Source organism: Colias philodice, chromosome 29, assembly GCF_061535455.1.
Source record: "Colias philodice isolate Cphi_HAF_F1 chromosome 29, ilColPhil1 Martin Lab GWU primary, whole genome shotgun sequence".
NCBI lineage: Eukaryota > Metazoa > Arthropoda > Insecta > Lepidoptera > Pieridae > Colias > Colias philodice.
The window spans coordinates 90,410-110,107 of record NC_143114.1 but is presented as its reverse complement, the minus strand read 5'-3'; the positions used below and the strand labels follow the sequence as shown (position 1 = coordinate 110,107).

The window sequence follows — 19,698 nt, the reverse complement described above, 5'->3', positions numbered from 1 at the left end:
GTTCAAATCCTCAACCGCCCCCGCGCGCCCACTCACCGACTCCGCAGGTACTTATGTATATAGCCCTCAGGGTCGCGCTGACTTGTTTGCCGAACACCTGGCACAAGTTTTTCAGCCGAACCCCCTGACGCCGTCGAACGCCGCCCACGCAACGGCAGTGAACGAATACCTAACGAGTTTTCTAAATTCACCGATGCCACTCGCTGAGGAAGCATTCTTCACGTCCCCGTCCGCCGTCCGCCGTGCGATTTCGCGTACAAAGTTGCGCAAAGCGCCCGGCGCGGACGGCGTGACGAATGAATCCCTGCGCCACCTCCCCCGTAAAACAGTCGCGGCTCTGTCGCGGCTGTTTAACGGTATATTACGCTCCGGTCATTTCCCTTCAGTGTGGAAGACCGGACGCGTAATAATGATCCCCAAACCAGGAAAGAATGCTTCCTTACCGAGCAGCTATCGACCCATTACTCTGTTGAGCACAGTCTCCAAAGTATTCGAGTCATTGCTGTTGCCGATGCTGCGCCCGTACGTGTCGCCTCGCGCTGAGCAATTCGGCTTTCGCGAGGCACATAGTACCACCCTTCAGGTGACAAGAGTATTGCACCACCTTAGCTCCGCTTTGAACAAGAATGAGAGAGCGGTTGCAGTACTGTTGGACATCGAAAAGGCTTTCGACCGCGTCTGGCATGAGGGTCTTATATATAAGATCCTTACCGCCACCCAGTGCCCCGCACGGCTCGTGAGGATATTGCACTCCTTCCTCACGAATCGTTCCTTTCACGTATCCGTGTCCCCCGCCATTTCACAAGACCACGCTGTGCAGGCGGGTGTCCCGCAGGGCAGCTGTTTATCGCCCGCGCTATACTCTGCCTACACAGACGATTTCCCCTCCCCCGCGCAACCCACCAACCAAATCGTCGCATTGTACGCCGACGATGTAGCCTTTGTCGCCGCATCGATGTGGACATCGAATGCGGTGATAAAGGCGCAGCGTTGGTTGGACGAATTGCCTGCGTATTTTGAGCGCTGGCGGATTACCGCGAACGCTAGAAAGACGCAGGCGATTATATTCGGCGGTTGGACCCCCTCCACCCATCTCACTCTGGCTGGTGAGCAAATCCCTTGGTCCAGCACTGTCACCTACCTGGGCATCACTATTGATCGCCGGCTTCGCTTTAACAGCCACGTGAAGCAGGTAATCAATAAGTGTAAATCCGCCCACGCAATACTTCGTCCGGTGTTGTCATCCGAACTCCCGCTGCGTATAAAGGTAAGTCTGTATAAGATTTACCTAAGGCCGCTCCTTACGTACGCCGCGCCCGCCTGGTATGCTTTTGTGGGTGAAAGCCTGCGCCGCAAAATGCGCGCGCGGCAGTCACTCGCATTACGCACTATCGCTGGCGCGCCGTGGTGCGTGAGGAACGAGCGGATACGCAGCGATCTCGGTGTGGAAACACTTGACGATTTCATCCTACGCCTATCCCAGAATATGTTTGCGCGCGCGGATGCATCCTCTCACTCCCATCTCCGAGAGATTGCACCGATGCGCGCCCCTCCCGAGTCGCGCCGTCCTTTTCCGCGCGACTTGTTATCACCCCCCCCTCCCGCGGCGTATACAACGCCCTCCTATCCTCCGGAATTGCTAGCTGCAATGACGGCTCCGTTACATACACCCGCGCCTCCAGCGCCACCTTCCGCCCACGCACTCCGTGCGCTCCCTTATACTCCGGTGCATAACGCACCATCCCTCCATACCTTCCTGCATGCACTCATAGTGCACTCCATCACTCCCCCGCCCCCGCAAGTCCCGTACTCTACTGCCCCGGCGCGCCCAGCCGCGCCGCCCACTACCCCTACGCCTACACCAATACAAATCCCGTCTGTCGGTACACAAGTACCCAGCCCACTTCCCCACCTATACTCCCACGCGCAATTGGCGCCTCCTACCCCGCCCACTCGTGTCGCTTCGCCCCAGTCCCCCTCCGTCCCCGGCCATGACACAACTCATGGCCGGGCTCGTAAAAGAAAGAGGTCGATTGATTCGTGCGACGCGGAATCAAATTCCAAAAAATAAGGGCTTTTCACGCCCCCCCAAATTCCCGCCCGTGTTGACGGGCGGCGTTATATACCCATTGCAGGGGGCTTCCCGCCCCGAACAATGTTCCCCACGCAGCCTCCTCGCGGAGGCTGCGTGTGCGAAGATCCTAGTCAGCAAAATTTTATACAGTTTCTATTGATTGAACTTATACTACAACAAGCAACATGCCGCCAAAAACGAGTGGAAAGGCCGCCAAGAAGTCCGGCAAAGCGCAGAAGAACATCTCGAAGTCTGACAAGAAAAAGAAGAAGCACAAGAGGAAGGAGAGCTACGCCATTTACATTTACAAGGTGCTCAAGCAGGTCCACCCCGACACCGGTATCTCCTCGAAGGCCATGTCCATCATGAACTCGTTCGTGAACGACATTTTCGAGCGCATCGCCGCGGAGGCGTCCCGGCTCGCTCACTACAACAAGCGGTCGACCATCACGTCGCGAGAGGTGCAAACCTCCGTGCGGCTGCTGCTGCCCGGCGAGCTCGCCAAGCACGCGGTCAGCGAGGGCACAAAGGCTGTCACCAAGTACACGAGCTCCAAGTGAGCGGTGAGCGGTCGTCGGGACAACGGCGTGGCGTGTTCGACTTATCGAACGCCCGCTCGCTCGCGTTTTGTGTTTATTATTATTATATACTATCAAAACAACAACGGCCCTTTTCAGGGCCACAATATATTTCATGAATGAATTGTGTGTGTGTGTACACGCCAAAAATACGTTTCTCCAACACGAACAACAGCAGTGAGAAAAAAAAAAACCTAAATTTGTAAGTAATTTTGAAATTCGAATTTCGAATTATACGTTCAACAATAATTATTAACGTTGGTCATATTTTGTGGGTATGATTTATTTTATTTTATTTACAAACTAGGGCTTCGCCCGTGGTACATATTATTTCGCAATAATAAAAAGTAGCCTATGTATGTTCTTTCTCAGCGTCTAAAGATTGTCTGTGCCAAATTTCATCAAAATCGGTCCAGTAGTTTTGATGATGAGCCTATTCATTAACAAACAAAGTTTTCCTCTTTATAATATTAGTGTAGATACAATATTATGATTGTCAGATCTACCAACCCGATATGCACACAACATTTCATGAGAATCGATCGAGCCGTTTCGTAGGAGTTTAACTTTAATTGGTTTAGATTATACAGAAGAATAAAATATAATCTAAAAATCTATATAGGTAGGTAGGTAGGTAGGTAGGTAGGTACGTACAATATAAAAATGAGACCCGTTTCGCGTTGTCACGGCATCACGTGTGAACGGCTGAACCGATTTCGATAATTCTTTCTTATCAAGTATATTCCTTATTATAATATTAGGATATAGATAAAAATTATACATAATTATTATAGATGTTTAGTTTATAATAAACCTTCTTGTTGAACGCATCAAAATCCGTTCCGTTTCATTTTATGTTTGTTTGTAATATAATATATATAATAATAACAACAAACAATTGATGGAAAATTACCATACCTTTCAATGCTGCCTGCCTTTCAATTTTCTCGGTTTTGGAGACGACTGTATATTATGTTTTTATGTTTCCATATTATGCTTTCCAGAAATAAAGACGATGCTTAATTTGTGTGTGCACATGCATGCACATTTTTGCGGTTATCCTAAAAACAAATTCATAATAAATTATATACCATCATGATTTGGCTCGATATTTTTATACATGTTACATAATTTTTTTTCACTCACAACCATTTTATTACTTATATATTAATATAACAACGCAATGCGATTTCATGTACTATCTTTGAATCAATATTATATTTATTTTGACAGACATCGTCAGTTTGATTTATTGGTGTCAATTTAAAAAAATAAAAAAGTTTAACACAAATAAGGTTTCATATCTTTAATTAAGTTAAGATATTAAATAAAATCCTCCTTGATGATTCCCAATTCGACTGTAGTCTGTACTGTTATTTTACCTCAGCCTTATGTCAAAACGTAAATTTAATTGATATACAACAAAAAATTAATATTAATTATTAAATGGAGAAATAATTAAACTTGTACAGTTAATTTGAAGTTATTTTTTTTTTTTAATAACTGTTTAACAAATAAATGGTAGATTGATTAGTTATCGCCCGCGGCTGTGCCTGCATTGTTCAGAACGTAACAAATTATATATACTAAAAGCTTCCTCGAGATGCAGCCTATCTATTGAAATAAACCGCATCAAAATCGGTTCTCTAGTTTTAATTATACAAATTTATATAGGGAATATAGCACACACGGACAGACATTCAAACCGATTTTCTGTTATATTTATATAGTTTTGTGTTTTGCAATAGTTTTGGTAAATTAATATTTTGTACTAGATTTCCGCCCGCGGCTTCGCCCGCGTTTTCAAAGGAAAACCCGCATAGTTCCCGTTCCCGCGGGATTTCCGGGATAAAACCTACCCTATGTGTTAATCCAAGTTACCTTCTATATGTGTGCTAAATTTCATTGTAATCGGTTCAGTAGTATTTTTCCGGACGTATAGAAATTTTCCTGGCGTATGGAAATTTTCCGGACTGAGAAAATTTTTCCTAACCTAACCTAACCCAACCTAACCTAACCTAACCTAACCTAACCTAACCTAACGTAACCTAACGTAACCTAACGTAACGTAACCTAACCTAACCTAACCTAACCTAACCTAACCTAACGTAACCTAACGTAACCTAACCTAACCTAACCTAACCTAACCTAACCTAACCTAACGTAACCTAACGTAACCTAACGTAACCTAACGTAACCTAACGTAACCTAACCTAACGTAACCTAACGTAACCTAACCTAACCTAACGTAACGTAACCTAACGTAACCTAACGTAACCTAACGTAACCTAACCTAACCTAACCTAACCTAACGTAACCTAACGTAACCTAACGTAACCTAACGTAACCTAACGTAACCTAACGTAACCTAACGTAACCTAACGTAACCTAACCTAACCTAACCTAACGTAACCTAACGTAACCTAACCTAACCTAACCTAACCTAACGTAACGTAACCTAACGTAACGTAACCTAACGTAACCTAACCTAACCTAACCTAACCTAACCTCTCCTAACCTAACCTCTCCTAACCTAACCTAACCTAACCTAACCTAACCTAACCTATCCTTTTCCACCTTATAGAAATTTTTCCTGACGTATAGAAATTTTCCTGGCTTATATAAATGTTCCTGACTTATAGAAATTTTCCTGGCGTATAGAAATTTTCCGGACTTATGATAATTCTCCTATCTTATAGAAATTTTCCTTTCTTATGGAATAATCAACTTGAAGATTACTCGAGATCTCAAAAACGGCGCAACGGATTTTGATGCGGTTTATTTTAATAGATATAATTTTTAAATGTTCATAAAATTTGCAACCGAACGAGGCCGCGGCGAATTTCTAGTTAGGTATATTATGAACGTATTATGTATTTGTTGGTATTTTTTTTTTTAGTGCTGTTTTGTTTTGGTATACGAAAATACCTATGTAGAGTATGAAGTAAAATAAATATAGTTTGAAAAACTAAAAAACACGCTTTCAAGTTAGATACTTACCACTAAAAAGTAGAAAATAATAATTCTTTAATCTTGTAATCAAGCAATAACCAAGACATATTTTATTTTTGAACGCATTTTTATGAAACTTTGCACCTATGTAGAGTATGTATGAAGTAAAATAAAAAAGTAGAATAATTTCCATCCATTTTGGATAAGACCGTACATGTAAATTTAATGAATAGATCCAGTACGACCATACCATAATGACGAACATAACAATATTATGACATGGGCTGTGTATGACATTGACAATATTATGACAGTGCAGATTGCACATTGCACATTGAAGATCGTTTTTCTTTTTTTTTTTTTGTTTTCGAGTTCGAGTAGTTAATTTTGCATCAGGAATCGTGCAAATCCAACACAAAACTTTGATTATTATTATTTTATCTCTCTTTTCTCGACATACACACCGCGCGAACGGTTACTTATCGATGTCTCTCTCGCACTCGACTACGATGAATAACGAAACGGAGACGAGTGTACCTAATGTGTTTATAAAAACGGCGTCGTACGCGTTTTCGTACATCAACATACCGGGTTTGGCACTCGAGCTGAGCACTCGTGCTTAGCAAGAGCGCCCTACCTGCCGTCTATTGTTCTCCGTAGAGACGGGGGACCGCTACCTGAGATTCGCCGAAAGGCAAATTCCGGGAAGTGACCCGCGCCTTTGTTGTGAACAATAGCGACCGATAAGCGACCGGTCCCACCCCGCCTGCTCAGGTAGTTTACTACCTGGTCAGTCGCGGTGCAACCGCAGCTGCACTCGCAGCGTACAACTAATTCTTGTTTCTCGACGCGCCAGTCGCGGTTTCTCCGTTGCCCACCTAACGGTGTCAAACGGGCTTCGGAGAAATTAACACCATCCGGTGGAAGTATCTGTGGGGCGCAGATACCGCACGTTTGTATAAACGGCGTACAGCCTCACCGCTTCGGGAGCTTTTCGGTGACTGTGAGTCCGGGGTCCTCTTAGTAGGCACTGCCACGGCGGGCAGGTACTCCAACTGCTCGCTAGCGCCCGGACTCGGCCGAGAACTACTCCTGACGGGTCCACGTCACGCTTTCGCAGGGGGTCACTCCAAGACCCCTGCGAACTGTTAGGTAGTGACAACCTCACCCCGCTATCACCAGCGGGACGCACCAAACACACCACACACACATACATACGTGTAGGCACACAACCCCCCCCCCGCCCGGAAGCGGGGAGGGCCGCTAGGACGACGATTAGGAAAAATAAAAACCGTTAGGATGTCCGATTCGTTGGAGGACCTAGATATAAAAGCCTTTATGGCTTTTTTAGTCAGGGAGAACCCGGAGGTGCTGGATGCATTTAAAGCACACAGCGCCGCCGGGGCTCAAAAACTTGCCGCGCCCGTTGCGCAACCGTTAAGGGACTCTCCTGAGTCCCCACCGCTGTCCCCAGTGGCAGTCGAAGCGGGGTTCGAAGCCCCGACCGTTATGGAGTGCGAGAGCGCTCCAGAGTCAGAGTCGATAGCTTCGGAGGCGGAGTCCTCAAATTCGTCAGACGGCTTCGAAACCGTCACAAATAAAAAGAGACGCAAACTAAAAAATGCTGCTCCGCCCGCCAAACGGAACGCGACCGTTCGCGATTCCGCGCGCGCCGAATCTAGCCGTGCGCCCCCCGCCCCTCAGGCATCCGCCCCTCAGGCACCCGAAGGCCCGACCGCGGGCAACGCCGCGACGCGTAAACCGCCCTCCCCTCCCCCCGTCTATGTGAGGGATAAGTCCGCGTGGCTGAAGATCTCAGCCTTTTTAGATAGTGAAGGAATCTCCTTCAAAGCTCGTCCAACTAAGGACAACATTCGAGTTCAGTTATTAACGTCTACCCATCACAGGGTTTTCACTTCATATTTAAGAGACCAAAACATAGGCGGCCATTCGTTCCCCCTTCCGGAGGAACGTTCTTTAAGAGTCGTTATAAAAGGGATCCCCAAAGAGATCTCTGCCGATCAAGTCTTCAATGACTTGAAAGACCAAGGTTTCCCTGTGCAGGAGTGCTTCCGCATGCACAATAGAATCACTAAAGCACCATATGACATGGTCCTCGCGGTCCTAGATCGTACCCCGAAGGGTAAAGACATTTTTAAAATGCGGCATTGCTGCAAACTCTCAGGGCTCAAGGTGGAAACACCCGACTCCCACAGCTATATTAGACAGTGTCATCGCTGTCAACTTTACGGGCACTCTGCTCGTAACTGTTTTTCGCGGCCTCGCTGCGTCAAATGTTTAGGCGACCACGGCACGGAGGATTGCACGAGGTCCAAAGATTTGCCTAATGAGGATCCACCGTCCTGCGTACTATGTGAGACTTCGGGCCACCCCGCGAACTACCGGGGTTGCCCGAAGGCTCCCAAGCACAGGGCGGGGGGTCGCCAGAAGGCGAACAAACCTCGCGGGATCGCCCGCGCCGGGGCTCAACCCCCACAACCAAAGCCGGTCTTTATACCGGCTCCACCTCCCAAGACAAACGCTTGGACGAAACCTCCGTCACTAGTGACGCAGGCCCAGTCGAGCGTGGCGGTGCCGCCTTCAGCGGCTCCCGCTATACATATAGCACCGAAGCCCTCAGCTAAAGTGCACACACCCGAATTAGACTTGCCTGACGAGTCTATCGCAAACCTCGTTTACTTAATGAATTATATTCACGAAATCAACTTTGATGAGGTAAATCTAGTTGCAAACCAACTTAGGAATGCCAAAAGCAGCCTAGAGAGAATCCATATATTAGCAGCTCATAGGGAGTTGGTAATAAAACTCAACAAGACTCCCTAATGGCTACCACAAGTAGAATTAAACCTAGAGCGATCTCCGTAGTTACTTTTAACGCGGACGGCCTTCTCAAACAGACTAACTTAGTTAGGGACTTTGTCACCAGACGGCGTGTCGATGTGCTAGTAATGCAAGAGACATTCCTTAAACCATTTAACCGTAATCCGCGTATCGCCAACTACATGTTGGTGCGTAACGACCGCGAAAACAGCCCCTTAGGCGGCACACTTATATATTACAGAAGGGCCTTGCACTGCACGCCCATCGACACGCCGCCTCTAATTAACTTAGAAGCCACAGTGATCAAGGTGTCTATGACCGGTCATCAGCCCGTCATAATCGCCTCGGTCTATCTCTCACCGTCAAAGGCAATCTTGGAGAGCGATCTCAGAGCCTTGCTTGCACTGGGCGACTCGGTCATTCTGGCCGGCGACCTCAACTGCAAGCACTGGAACTGGAATAGCTCCTACGAGAATGCCAATGGCAAACGACTAGACCGACTGACTGACCTACTTAACGTCACGATTGTAGGCCCCTTAGAACCGACTCACTTTCCGAAGAACACGGGACACAGACAGGACGTGCTCGATGTGGCGGTGATGCGGAACGTGACGCTACAGTTGCGCTCCGTTGAAACGTTGCACGAGCTCGACTCTGATCACAGGCCCGTGTTGTTCGAACTGGGTCCCCCCGATAGCACCACCGTAGAGTACATGACGAAGGTAGACTGGCGAAAGTTGCACGAGGCCTTACAGCCCGTCGACTCGCCAGAGCTGGAGTCTGTACCTGACAAAATCGACACGGTCGTAGAGGCGCTCGACGCGGTCTCCTCGGTCACCAGCCACATTCAATCCAAGATTGAATACGCGTCCCGGCGGGTCCCCGTTGGCCTCGGCCACCGGTTGGATCTGCCCCCGGACGTACGAAGGCTGGTGGGCGATAAGAACGCGGCGACGCGCGCCTACGACCGAGCACCGACAGACGAAAACCGTAGAATACTTCGTTCCTTACAGAGAGAGGTAAGAGAGCGAATTCACGAATTACGCAACGAGCGGTGGGACTCTTTACTTAGCGATCTCTCTCCCTCGCACACTGCCTACTGGCGGCTTGCGAGGACTCTCAAATCTGATGGTATTGCCGCCACGCCACCGCTCATTCGTCCTGACCAACCTCCCGCTTTTGACGATTTTGAGAAGGCCGAATGCTTAGCTGACAGTTTAGAGGAACAATGTTCCCCCAATCTCGACATGACCGACTCGACTCACATTAACGTAGTTAATCAAGAGATCGCACGTTTTACCGAAACCCCTCGTATCGATGCCGAGCCCTTGTCACCAACGACGGCCACCGAAGTAAAATCACTCATCAAGTCACTTGCCAATAGGAAGTCCCCAGGCGGAGACTCTATTCCCAATAGAGCTCTAAAAAGCCTGCCGCCCGCCCTTATCGCTCTCCTAGTAGCCACCTTTAATTGTCTCCTGGCCAATTGTACCTTCCCCGCTAAGTGGAAGGAAGCAATTGTGATCGGGATCCACAAACCGGGCAAACCCCGGAACGTGGCGTCTAGTTACCGTCCCATCAGTCTCCTCAGCTCTCTGGGGAAAATCTATGAGAGAATCATCTCTAAACGCCTCTGGGACGCAGTCATTGCCAAAAAGCTGCTCCCGGACGAACAGTTCGGCTTTAGGCGAGCTCACTCATGTCCTCACCAAGTACACCGCATCACGGAGTACATTCTCGCGGGCCTCACCCGCCTCACACCCCACAGAACGGGAGCGGTCTTCTTTGACGTAGCGAAGGCGTTCGACAAGGTCTGGCACAACGGTTTGATTTACAAACTGTACACTCTCGGCGTGCCAGACAGTCTCGTGTTCATCATACGAGACTACTTGTCTAACCGGTCCTTCCGCTACAGACTAGACGGCACGCTCTCGTCTTCACGTCCCATCCAGGCCGGAGTCCCTCAGGGCTCCGTCTTGTCGCCCCTCCTATTCGCGCTATACACTAGCGACATCCCTAAGCACGATAAAGTGCAACTATCCCTCTTCGCGGACGACACGGCACTCTACGTGTCGAGTCCATACCGCAAAAGAATAACTCCACTCCTACAATCCGCGACCGATGCACTAGGCAAATGGTTCCGCAAATGGGGTATCACTGTGAACCCCGACAAGAGCGCCGCCGTGCTCTTCAGGCGCGGCGGCCCCGAGGCCATAGATAGTGTCAAACTCTATGGCCAAGTCATTCCGTGGCAAAAGCACACCAAATTCTTAGGCGTCACTCTAGACGCACACATGTCATTTAAAGCCCACATTAAGGCAGTCCGTAAGAAAGCCAGCTATGTTCTTAGCCGGCTCTATTACCTTATAAACAGTCGCAGTAAAATGTCCCTTAGACATAAGGTGACACTTTACAAAACGGTGGTCCGTCCTATCCTCACTTATAGTAGTGTAGTTTTCGCGCATTGCGCCCCCAGCTCCATACACAAGCTCCAGACGATTCAGTCGCGGTTCATGAGAACGGCGACTGGAGCGCCCTGGTTCGTGCGTAACGTGGACCTACATAGGGACCTAGAACTCCCCACCATAGCCCAATGGATGAAGCAAGCGTCTAAGCGCTACTTCGACAAGGCTAAAAACCACCCCAACCCATTGGTGACAAAGGCCATCGCATACGTCGCGAATCCCGATCCCACTCGTCGTCGCAGGCGGCCAAGACACGTCTTGGACGACTCCGACGACGACATTACCAAAGCCAACGCACGGCTAGACTCGGCGATTGAAGCCCAACGTCGAACCAACCGCGACACCGCACACACCACAGCAGAAAGCGTACACCGTCTTCGCCGGCGAAGACGAGGTCCCTTGTTCCGCGTTCCCGCGCCCACCCGGGTGAGCGCCCGTCCGATTAGGGCCCTTCTGGCCTCCTCCACTCAAGCGACAGCTCAAGCCGAGGTTCGTGGTCCCCGTCAAGGGGGGACGCCCTTGTGCATGTCGCTACCAGGGTGAACCTTCAGTTCACCCCCGCGTCCGCGTTAAAATGTAGAAGCCCTTCTGGCTAACATTGAGAGACACCACACAAAAAAAAAAAAAAAAAAAAAAGCGTTTTCGTATTCATTCGAAGCGCAACCACTTCTCCGTGCGGTCGTATTTGTTGTTTTATTTCTCTATAATAAATATAGTGAATTCGAATTTCGAACAAGCCCCCCGGTCACAATGGCTCGCACAAAGCAGACCGCTCGCAAGTCCACCGGTGGAAAGGCGCCGAGGAAGCAGCTCGCCACCAAAGCGGCCCGCAAGAGTGCGCCCGCAACCGGTGGCGTGAAGAAGCCCCATCGCTACAGGCCCGGCACGGTTGCTCTGCGTGAGATTCGTCGCTACCAGAAGAGCACTGAGCTACTGATCCGCAAGTTGCCGTTCCAACGTCTCGTCCGTGAGATAGCGCAGGACTTCAAGACCGACCTCCGCTTCCAGAGCTCGGCCGTCATGGCCCTGCAGGAGGCGAGCGAAGCGTACCTCGTAGGTCTATTTGAAGACACCAATCTGTGCGCTATACACGCTAAGAGAGTGACCATTATGCCAAAGGACATTCAATTGGCCCGCCGTATCCGTGGTGAACGCGCCTAAGATCCGTTTGTTGTTTGCATTGTTCGTGTCTCGTGTCGTGTCGTGTGGTGTGTGGTTTCAATATGAAATAACATAACATAACATGACATAGCACAGAGGACACGTCATCGGACATCGAATGTTAAAAAAAAAGGCCCTTTTCAGGGCCGCACGTGATTCATTTTAATAGTAGGTACCTAACCTAACTATAAACGTTTTCCACTGTGCAGTAACGGAAACATACAACGAAATATCTAATAATATAATGATAATATTGTTATGAGAATGATAAAATGTATTAATATTATTATATTACTATTATAAACAGAAAACTTACCTACCTGATGAATTTTAGATTTTAGTAATGTAATCATTCAGTAGCCATTAACTTTAAATTCTTCTAATGAAATAGTTTTATTTAATATTATAAATGCAAAAGTTGTTGATGGATGGACGTATGTATGTATGTACCTATGTGTTGAACCGATTACAATGAAATTTAGCACACATAATAATAGAGAGATAATAGAGTACAAGTGAAATGATAGTGAGTGTTGTAGTTTTGCGCGCGTGGGGAAACATATCCATAATACAATAATATATAATATTGTGGAATTAATGAATCGTATGCGGCCCTGAAAAGGGCCTTTTTGTTGTTAATTTGTTTGTTTCAAAATCATCGCCGTGGTGGTCGTACGCCCATCTTTATTCGTACCAAGAATAATAATTATTAAAACGCCGAATCGATTGCATGGAATAATTATTGACGTACGTACGAACGGACGGACGATCTTTGAAGTAACACAATTAATTAACCGCCGAATCCGTAGAGGGTACGTCCCTGACGTTTCAGCGCGTACACGACGTCCATTGCGGTGACGGTCTTCCTCTTTGCGTGCTCGGTGTAAGTGACGGCGTCACGGATCACGTTCTCAAGGAATACCTTGAGAACGCCGCGCGTCTCTTCGTATATCAAACCGGATATACGCTTGACGCCACCCCTGCGAGCGAGACGACGGATCGCGGGCTTCGTGATACCCTGGATGTTGTCACGGAGCACCTTCCTGTGCCGCTTAGCGCCACCTTTTCCGAGCCCCTTGCCTCCTTTACCGCGGCCTGTCATATCGCCGACTGTCTTGCGTTATTCTACTCGTTTACTTGCTTACTCGCTGCGTGCCCGAAAGCTTGTGCGCTCCGCGCTTCGGGGGTCTTCGCTCCCACCATCACTGGTGAGGGGAAAGAGTACCGGGGCTAAGCCCCCCAACTCTAGTGTCTCTCGCCTCCCGCCACTACGGGAGGGTCCCTGGATTAACCCCACATCTGTGGGGCTGTTATTTGTTTAATTGTCGCTTGTGCGTTGTTTCTGGTGGTGTTCTAGATACGCAGTCCCCCGCCCAGGCAACCTGCCCACGGCGACTCGGGGTCCGCATTTCCGCTGACTGGGCGATCCGCCCCACCGGGTGAGACCCTTACGGGAAGCCCAGCGAGTGCGGATCAGCGACCATGCGCGGTGGCGACGCGTCCCCTTCGTCCCGGGCCAAGTCGCGCGGGCAGGGCTACGCATCAGTCGCGCTAGCTTTCTATCTTCCATTGTGGAGCTCAAGAATCTTGGAGAGTCCCTGGACGACCGCCGTCACTGGGCTTTCGTCCTTTTGGATCGCATCTAAGACATCTATTAGTATTTGGACCAGTACGGCCACCTCCTCCCTCTGACGGGGCGGGTCGTGGCGCGTTTGGCGTGGGAACTCTCTTGCTCTCGGTTTCTTTTGTTTGTCTTCGGCTGCTGCTGCAGCTCGACCGACTGTTTGGGCGGCTTGCGGCACCTCATTGGGTTCTACGTTGGATGGCGGCGCTTCATTCTTCTTCTTCTTCTTCTTGGACTTCTTCTTTTTCCCCTGTGTGGCCGCCGCTACCGCTTTGGGCATGTTTGCCACGGCCATTAATGAAGCGCCCGTTTGTTCCCCCAGTGGGACGGGTTCTACGGTCATCGGGGCGGGGGGGTCCTTAGGTTTCCCCTTCGGTGGTGGTCTCGTTGAGGCCGTGGGACCGGCCTTCCTATTCCTAGCCTCTCGCTTAAAAACTGGGCAGGAGGCATTGTTAGCAGGGTGCGGCCCTCCGCAGTTGGCGCAGGTCGCTGGTATGTCCTTAGGGCGGCTGCACTCCCTCGCCGCGTGCGCCTCCCCGCATCTTACGCACGCAATTTGACGGTGACAATTGTGTGATGAGTGACGGAACTTTTGGCACCGGTGGCATTGCGCCGGCCCCTTCTTCGCTCGCCAGGCTTCAATCTTGACCCCCGGCATACACAACATTTCATTAATGTTGTATATGGCCGGGGTGGTGTCCGCTTCTCTTTTGATGATGGCGAAAAAAATGCAGCCGGGCCGACCCTTTCTCGCCCTTATTGGTCGTGCATACTCCGCCGTGTGTCCCAGTTCTCTGAAAGCCTCGATTATTTCCTCTGGGGGCGTCTGGCTTGGGAGGCCGCGTATTGCGACCTTAAGATTTCTTTCTTGTGGCGGCGTGTACGCGTGCCACGCGATATTTTCGAGCCCATCCAAGTAGTTCTGGATGACTCGGAATTCGTCGCCATCCTCAGGCATAAATCGGATGCCTTTCCCGTATGGGCGGGCGCTAGGATTCCTTCCTAGGATCTGTTTCAATTTTCGGAAGTGGGCCGACCAGTCGGGGAGCTCATCCACGACTATTGGCGGATACTTCTCTTTTTTGGTGGCAACGGCGGAGGTGCCCTGTGTTACAGGCGGTGGTTGATCTCCCGCGGGGGGTGGGGGGGATCCCGCGACCTTCGCGTATGTTGGCGTTTCTGGGATAAGTCGCTTCTTCGGCCTCTCGTTCTCTACCTCGAGTTCATCGCTTGCGGAGCGGGGGCGCCGCAAGGGGGTATCCGTCGGGGTGGGGGGGGGTTCCCTCGCATCCTCGATTGCAGTCCTCTCCTCCTCTGGAATCGGCTGCGACTTCAAGTTCATTATTTGATCCTTCTTCTTTTTTATGTGTGCGGCCATCGCAGTGTTCATTTCTTCAGAAAAGGCACCCATCAAGACGAGCCGTCTTGTGATTTCAATGTCCTTTTCTAAGCGGGCACGTGGGGATAAAATTTCGCCGGCGTTTTTTGCCGAAGTAGGCTGCTTATAGGGTTCTGGTTCTTCCTCATTGGAGCTCCCATCACCCTCCATAGGGCTGCTTTTTGATGAGCGGCTCTCCGCTCGGTCGACCGCGGTTTCAGTACCTCTGCGGCTCTCCGCTCGGTCAACCTCGGTTTCGATGTCTCTGCGGCTCTCCGTACGGTCGACCTCCATTCCAGTATCCGTAACTCGAACGTTAGGTGGCGCTTCGGTGCCGCGGCTCTCTTGACGGTAAACCCGCGGGTTCGCAGATTGTCCGCCAGGTGGCGCTTGACTGGAGCTTGCCAGTCTGGGGGCGCGTTTGCGTGGCTTCATTTCAGCGATAAGAATGATATTTCACACCGTTGAAATGCAGTTTGGCCCTGAAAAGGGCCTTGGATCTAGATACACTCTTGCTACGAAGAGTTTGGGGAGCGACCACACGGTCCCAGGAGGGGGATCTACAGCCCCTCCTCCTCACGTTTCCCGGTGAGACCCGCTTGTGGGAGGCCGGGAAATGTGAGGAGGCGAGAATAAACCTTCCCTCCGGAATCTAATGTGAAGGCTTCCAACTCCTGGCGGTTACGGCGAAAAATTTTGCAGCAACAAAATCCTCGGTAACCTCAGTCGTGTGCGTGAACCCGTGTGTGCTAGACGTCGACTCGGCGAATCCTGCGCTCCGCGCCATTTCATGTCGGACTTTTATACACACACATTATACACGCGTTTCGCTCGGCTCGCCCTCGACGCGCGACGGAGACGGATAGATATATCGTGCATATCGAGGGACTGCGTTAATAATCTTTGAATAATAATAATAATAACTCAATCACAACAATTGACAACATTTCATTTTTTAATCGCATATTTTAAGAGAAATTAAATAAAAAAAAAAATAACGATAAATGTGATGATGACGTCATACATACGGAGGAATAAAAAATAAAAATACTATCACATTTACACTAGACATTAACAGGGTAGGTATGGCATGTGTCAAATTTCATATTAATGTAATTTTTGTGAATTATTATATAAATAAGTAGCTTGAAATTTTTTGAAATGTATATAATAGATCGTCATTACTTAATTAACTTACTTGTGTTGTTATCATTATCCTTCTAATATTATAAATGTTACTATTTCACGCAAATATTACTGAACTGATTACAATGAACTTGGATTAACACATAGGATAGGTTTTATCCTGTTGAAAAAAAAAAATAAAAATCGACACAGCAAATTAAATAAGTAATTATTATTAACCAACTCTCTATCTATAAATATAGATCCCTCGTAGTTATTAAGTATAGTAGAGCCATTTTAAAATAGGCAACATTTGACAGTTCAACAAAATTCAACAACGTAACCTAGTAACGACGACATAGAATAACAAGATATTTCGTTTTGTTAGAACTGCACATTTGCTTAACTTTTTTCAATTACGACTACATAATATTAATTATAATAATAATGACCGATAAAAGTATTTTTTTTTTTTTAAGATTTCATTTTACTGATAAACCATTCTAAACATAATAAATACCAGAGACGTTACTCTAAAAATCGAAATCTGACATCTAGAATCGAATGCTTCACTTTAATCGATGTTTACTGCGCTCAGGTGCATTACGAAGATTTAAGGAATCTACAACGGTACGACAATAATAATTCATCAAAACATGGATACGTCATTGTCGCTATTGAATTAATCGTAATTGCAGTTGATGATGATGATATTATATATAAGTAACTTAATGATTAGGTAAATAATAAACTATTAATTAACTACCTACATTCGTGTTATTATCGATTCGTCATAATATTGTTACTACTCCTCTGTCTATTATTTAGGTATTGCTTATTATGCGTTATTATGCGACGATATTAAGTTAACACAATAATAATATTATAATAAATACGCAATTGTGAATCGTAGTCTCGTTCTCGCGCGGCCTATATAATATTTTGACAATATTAAAACGTGCGGGCGTTGCGGTGTGGTGTGCGTACTATGTACCTACTAGCTGTTAGTACCTGTGACTGTGAATATAATATTGTGACAAATATGTGACATTTATTTATAATATTGTCATTTCGTTATTGTGGCACATTCGTATTGTTATTATTTTTGTATTTAAAGGACGTTAAACATATTCGACCGATCGCCGAACTGTGTGTGTAGCCGGCCGCGCGGTCGTCGTTTGCGTTATGCTGTTCTACAACAGGTCACATTCATCCCCCTAAAAACCGTCGCAAACATATTATATGGCGATTACGAATAGTTTCACCTTAACGTCTGTATATCAGTGTATTGAGAGAGCCTTTTTCGAAACGACAATCGGTTTAATTACAGGTGAAATGATAATTTTAAAGTTGACACCGCGCACGCGGATAGCCCTTGGCAAAATTTAAACGTCCATCGCTATCGATGCGCTCCTCGAGCGTCGCGCGGGCTTGCACACTACGAGGGCCGATCTCAAAAGGGACGAGAAACATGTGAAACGTATACTTTTAAACGTTAATTTCACGTAAAATATACGTTCGAACGGAGGCATGTTAGTGAAAAGTTTCAAGCGCGACCGCGAGAAAACGTATCTCGATTGCACGGTTCCCCGTGAGGTAAACCGTCCAGTCGATTCCTACACTAGCGACACCGTACGTCGAATACAGTGAAACCTACTAAGTACTACTTATATATACTAATTATTATTACATACTATTGTCGACGTAAAGTTGAATTTTAATTAACAAAAATGGCAGACACCGCAGTCGAAACTGAAACTCCGGCGCCAGCGTCGACGCCCGCGAAGAAAGCGCCCAAAGCATCAGCAGCAGCAGCAGCAGCGGCGTCGGGAGGAGCCAAGAAAGCGGCCAAAGCAAGATTGGCGCACCCGAAGACGTCGGAAATGGTGAACACTGCTATCAGCGATCTCAAAGAGCGTAGCGGCTCTTCCCTGCAGGCGATCAAGAAGTACATATCGGCCACGTACAAGGTGGACGCGGATAAACTGGCGCCGTTCATTAGGAGATATCTCAAGGGCGCCGTCGAATCCGGCACGCTCGTTCAGACGAAGGGCAAGGGCGCATCTGGCTCGTTCAAACTGGAGTCAAAGTCCTCCGCGGCCAAGAAGAAGACCTCTCCGTCGAGCGGAGCCGCCGGCAAGGGCTCCGGAGCGGCGGCGGCCGTCAAGGTGCGCAAATCTGGCGGCGGTGGCAAGGCGCAAGCGGCCGCCAAAAAGACGGCCGTCAACGCAGGCAGCAGGTCCAAGAAGGCGGCGGCAGCCGCCGCCGCAGCAGCGGCCGCAGACTCGTCGTCCTCGCCGTCCAAGTCGAAAGCGTCAGCGGTGAAAGACAAGAAAGTAGCTGCAGGCAGAAAGAAGCCCGCCGCGGCCGCCAAGAAGGCGCCGGCTGCGGGCAAGGCGGCCGCAAAACCCGCCGCAGCAGCGTCGGCCGCCGCGCCGAAGGCTAAGAGGAGTGCCAAACCGCCGACGAAGAAGCCGAAGGCACCGAAACCGAAGAAAGCGGCAACGCCAAAATCCAAAGCGGCCACCGCCAAGAAAGCCTCGGCCGCGTCCAAGAAGTGAACGTGTGGTGTGCGTGCAATCGATCAATCGCAAGCGCAAGCGCAACCTAATTCGACTTCGACGAAGGTTAAGGTTGGAACTGGTTATGCAGTGCAGCGGCGACGGCGAGTGCATCGGGCACAAGTCTCAGCAAAATAGATACATATTATATATTATCTATCGCCAAAAAGCCCTTCTCAGGGCTAACATATATTTTCGAATGCGCACTCACTACGAACGTTAACGTTTCCTTCCAATTTGCGAGGACGAACAAGCAACTTGTAGGTACCTACACAATAAAACTACAATTATTACAATTTTACAAATTACATAATAGTTATGTAACATCATAATATATTATAGTAGCAACTAGCAACATGCATGCACAATATAATAACAACAAGAAAATCAAATCTACTACTAACTAATCTACAGCTTTACGTTAGGTTAGGTTTAGGTTTAGGTTTAGGTTTAGGTTTAGGTTTAGGTTTAGGTTTAGGTTTAGGTTTAGGTTAGGTTAGGTTAGGTTAGGTTAGGTTTCTTAAAAAAAAACTACACAGAAATAGGAGCCCCGCGAAGCGGGGCTCCGTCGACGCGCAATGAAATAAGGAATAAATAAAAAAACATCAAAATATACCTACGTAATACGTACGGTAAACACACACGTTACTTTTTACCTTCAACTTGCAAAATAAAATATTATGTAACTATTCATCGCACACTGCAACACGCTACCACACAGACAGACACAGACACAGACACAGACACAGACACAGACACAGCACAGACACCGCCCGCCCGCCCCACACCAGCGCACGCCGCCCGACCGACCGCCCGCCCGACGCCCGACTCCCGATAGTACATTTTACCGAAACTTACTAAATACCTACTCTCTAAAATCTATACATACCTACTGCTATGAATAATTATTAATTATTATTGATGGTTGTCTAGACAACA

The 19,698-nt window shown here is 48.2% G+C and overlaps 4 protein-coding genes across 4 annotated transcripts; 3 read left to right on the top strand and 1 right to left on the bottom strand.

Moving 5' to 3' along the window:
- The first annotated feature begins 2,238 nt into the window (after positions 1-2,238).
- LOC149475584 (histone H2B) lies at positions 2,239-2,759 on the top strand. Its single transcript, XM_089712738.1, has one exon. It carries the CDS (start codon positions 2,260-2,262, stop codon positions 2,632-2,634), a length of 375 nt encoding a protein of 124 aa, XP_089568864.1. The 5' UTR covers positions 2,239-2,259; the 3' UTR covers positions 2,635-2,759.
- Positions 2,760-11,552: 8,793 nt separating this feature from the next.
- Positions 11,553-12,302, top strand: LOC149475583 (histone H3). The gene has a single exon (XM_089712514.1). It carries the CDS (start codon positions 11,661-11,663, stop codon positions 12,069-12,071), a length of 411 nt encoding a protein of 136 aa, XP_089568640.1. The 5' UTR covers positions 11,553-11,660; the 3' UTR covers positions 12,072-12,302.
- A 297-nt stretch (positions 12,303-12,599) lies between these two features.
- LOC149475582 (histone H4) lies at positions 12,600-13,228 on the bottom strand. The gene has a single exon (XM_089712714.1). The coding sequence runs from the start codon at positions 13,171-13,173 to the stop codon at positions 12,862-12,864; it is 312 nt and encodes a 103-aa protein (XP_089568840.1). The 5' UTR covers positions 13,174-13,228; the 3' UTR covers positions 12,600-12,861.
- Positions 13,229-17,845: 4,617 nt separating this feature from the next.
- LOC149475581 (uncharacterized) lies at positions 17,846-18,786 on the top strand. The gene has a single exon (XM_089713147.1). It carries the CDS (start codon positions 17,929-17,931, stop codon positions 18,757-18,759), a length of 831 nt encoding a protein of 276 aa, XP_089569273.1. The 5' UTR covers positions 17,846-17,928; the 3' UTR covers positions 18,760-18,786.
- The last annotated feature ends 912 nt before the right edge of the window (positions 18,787-19,698 follow it).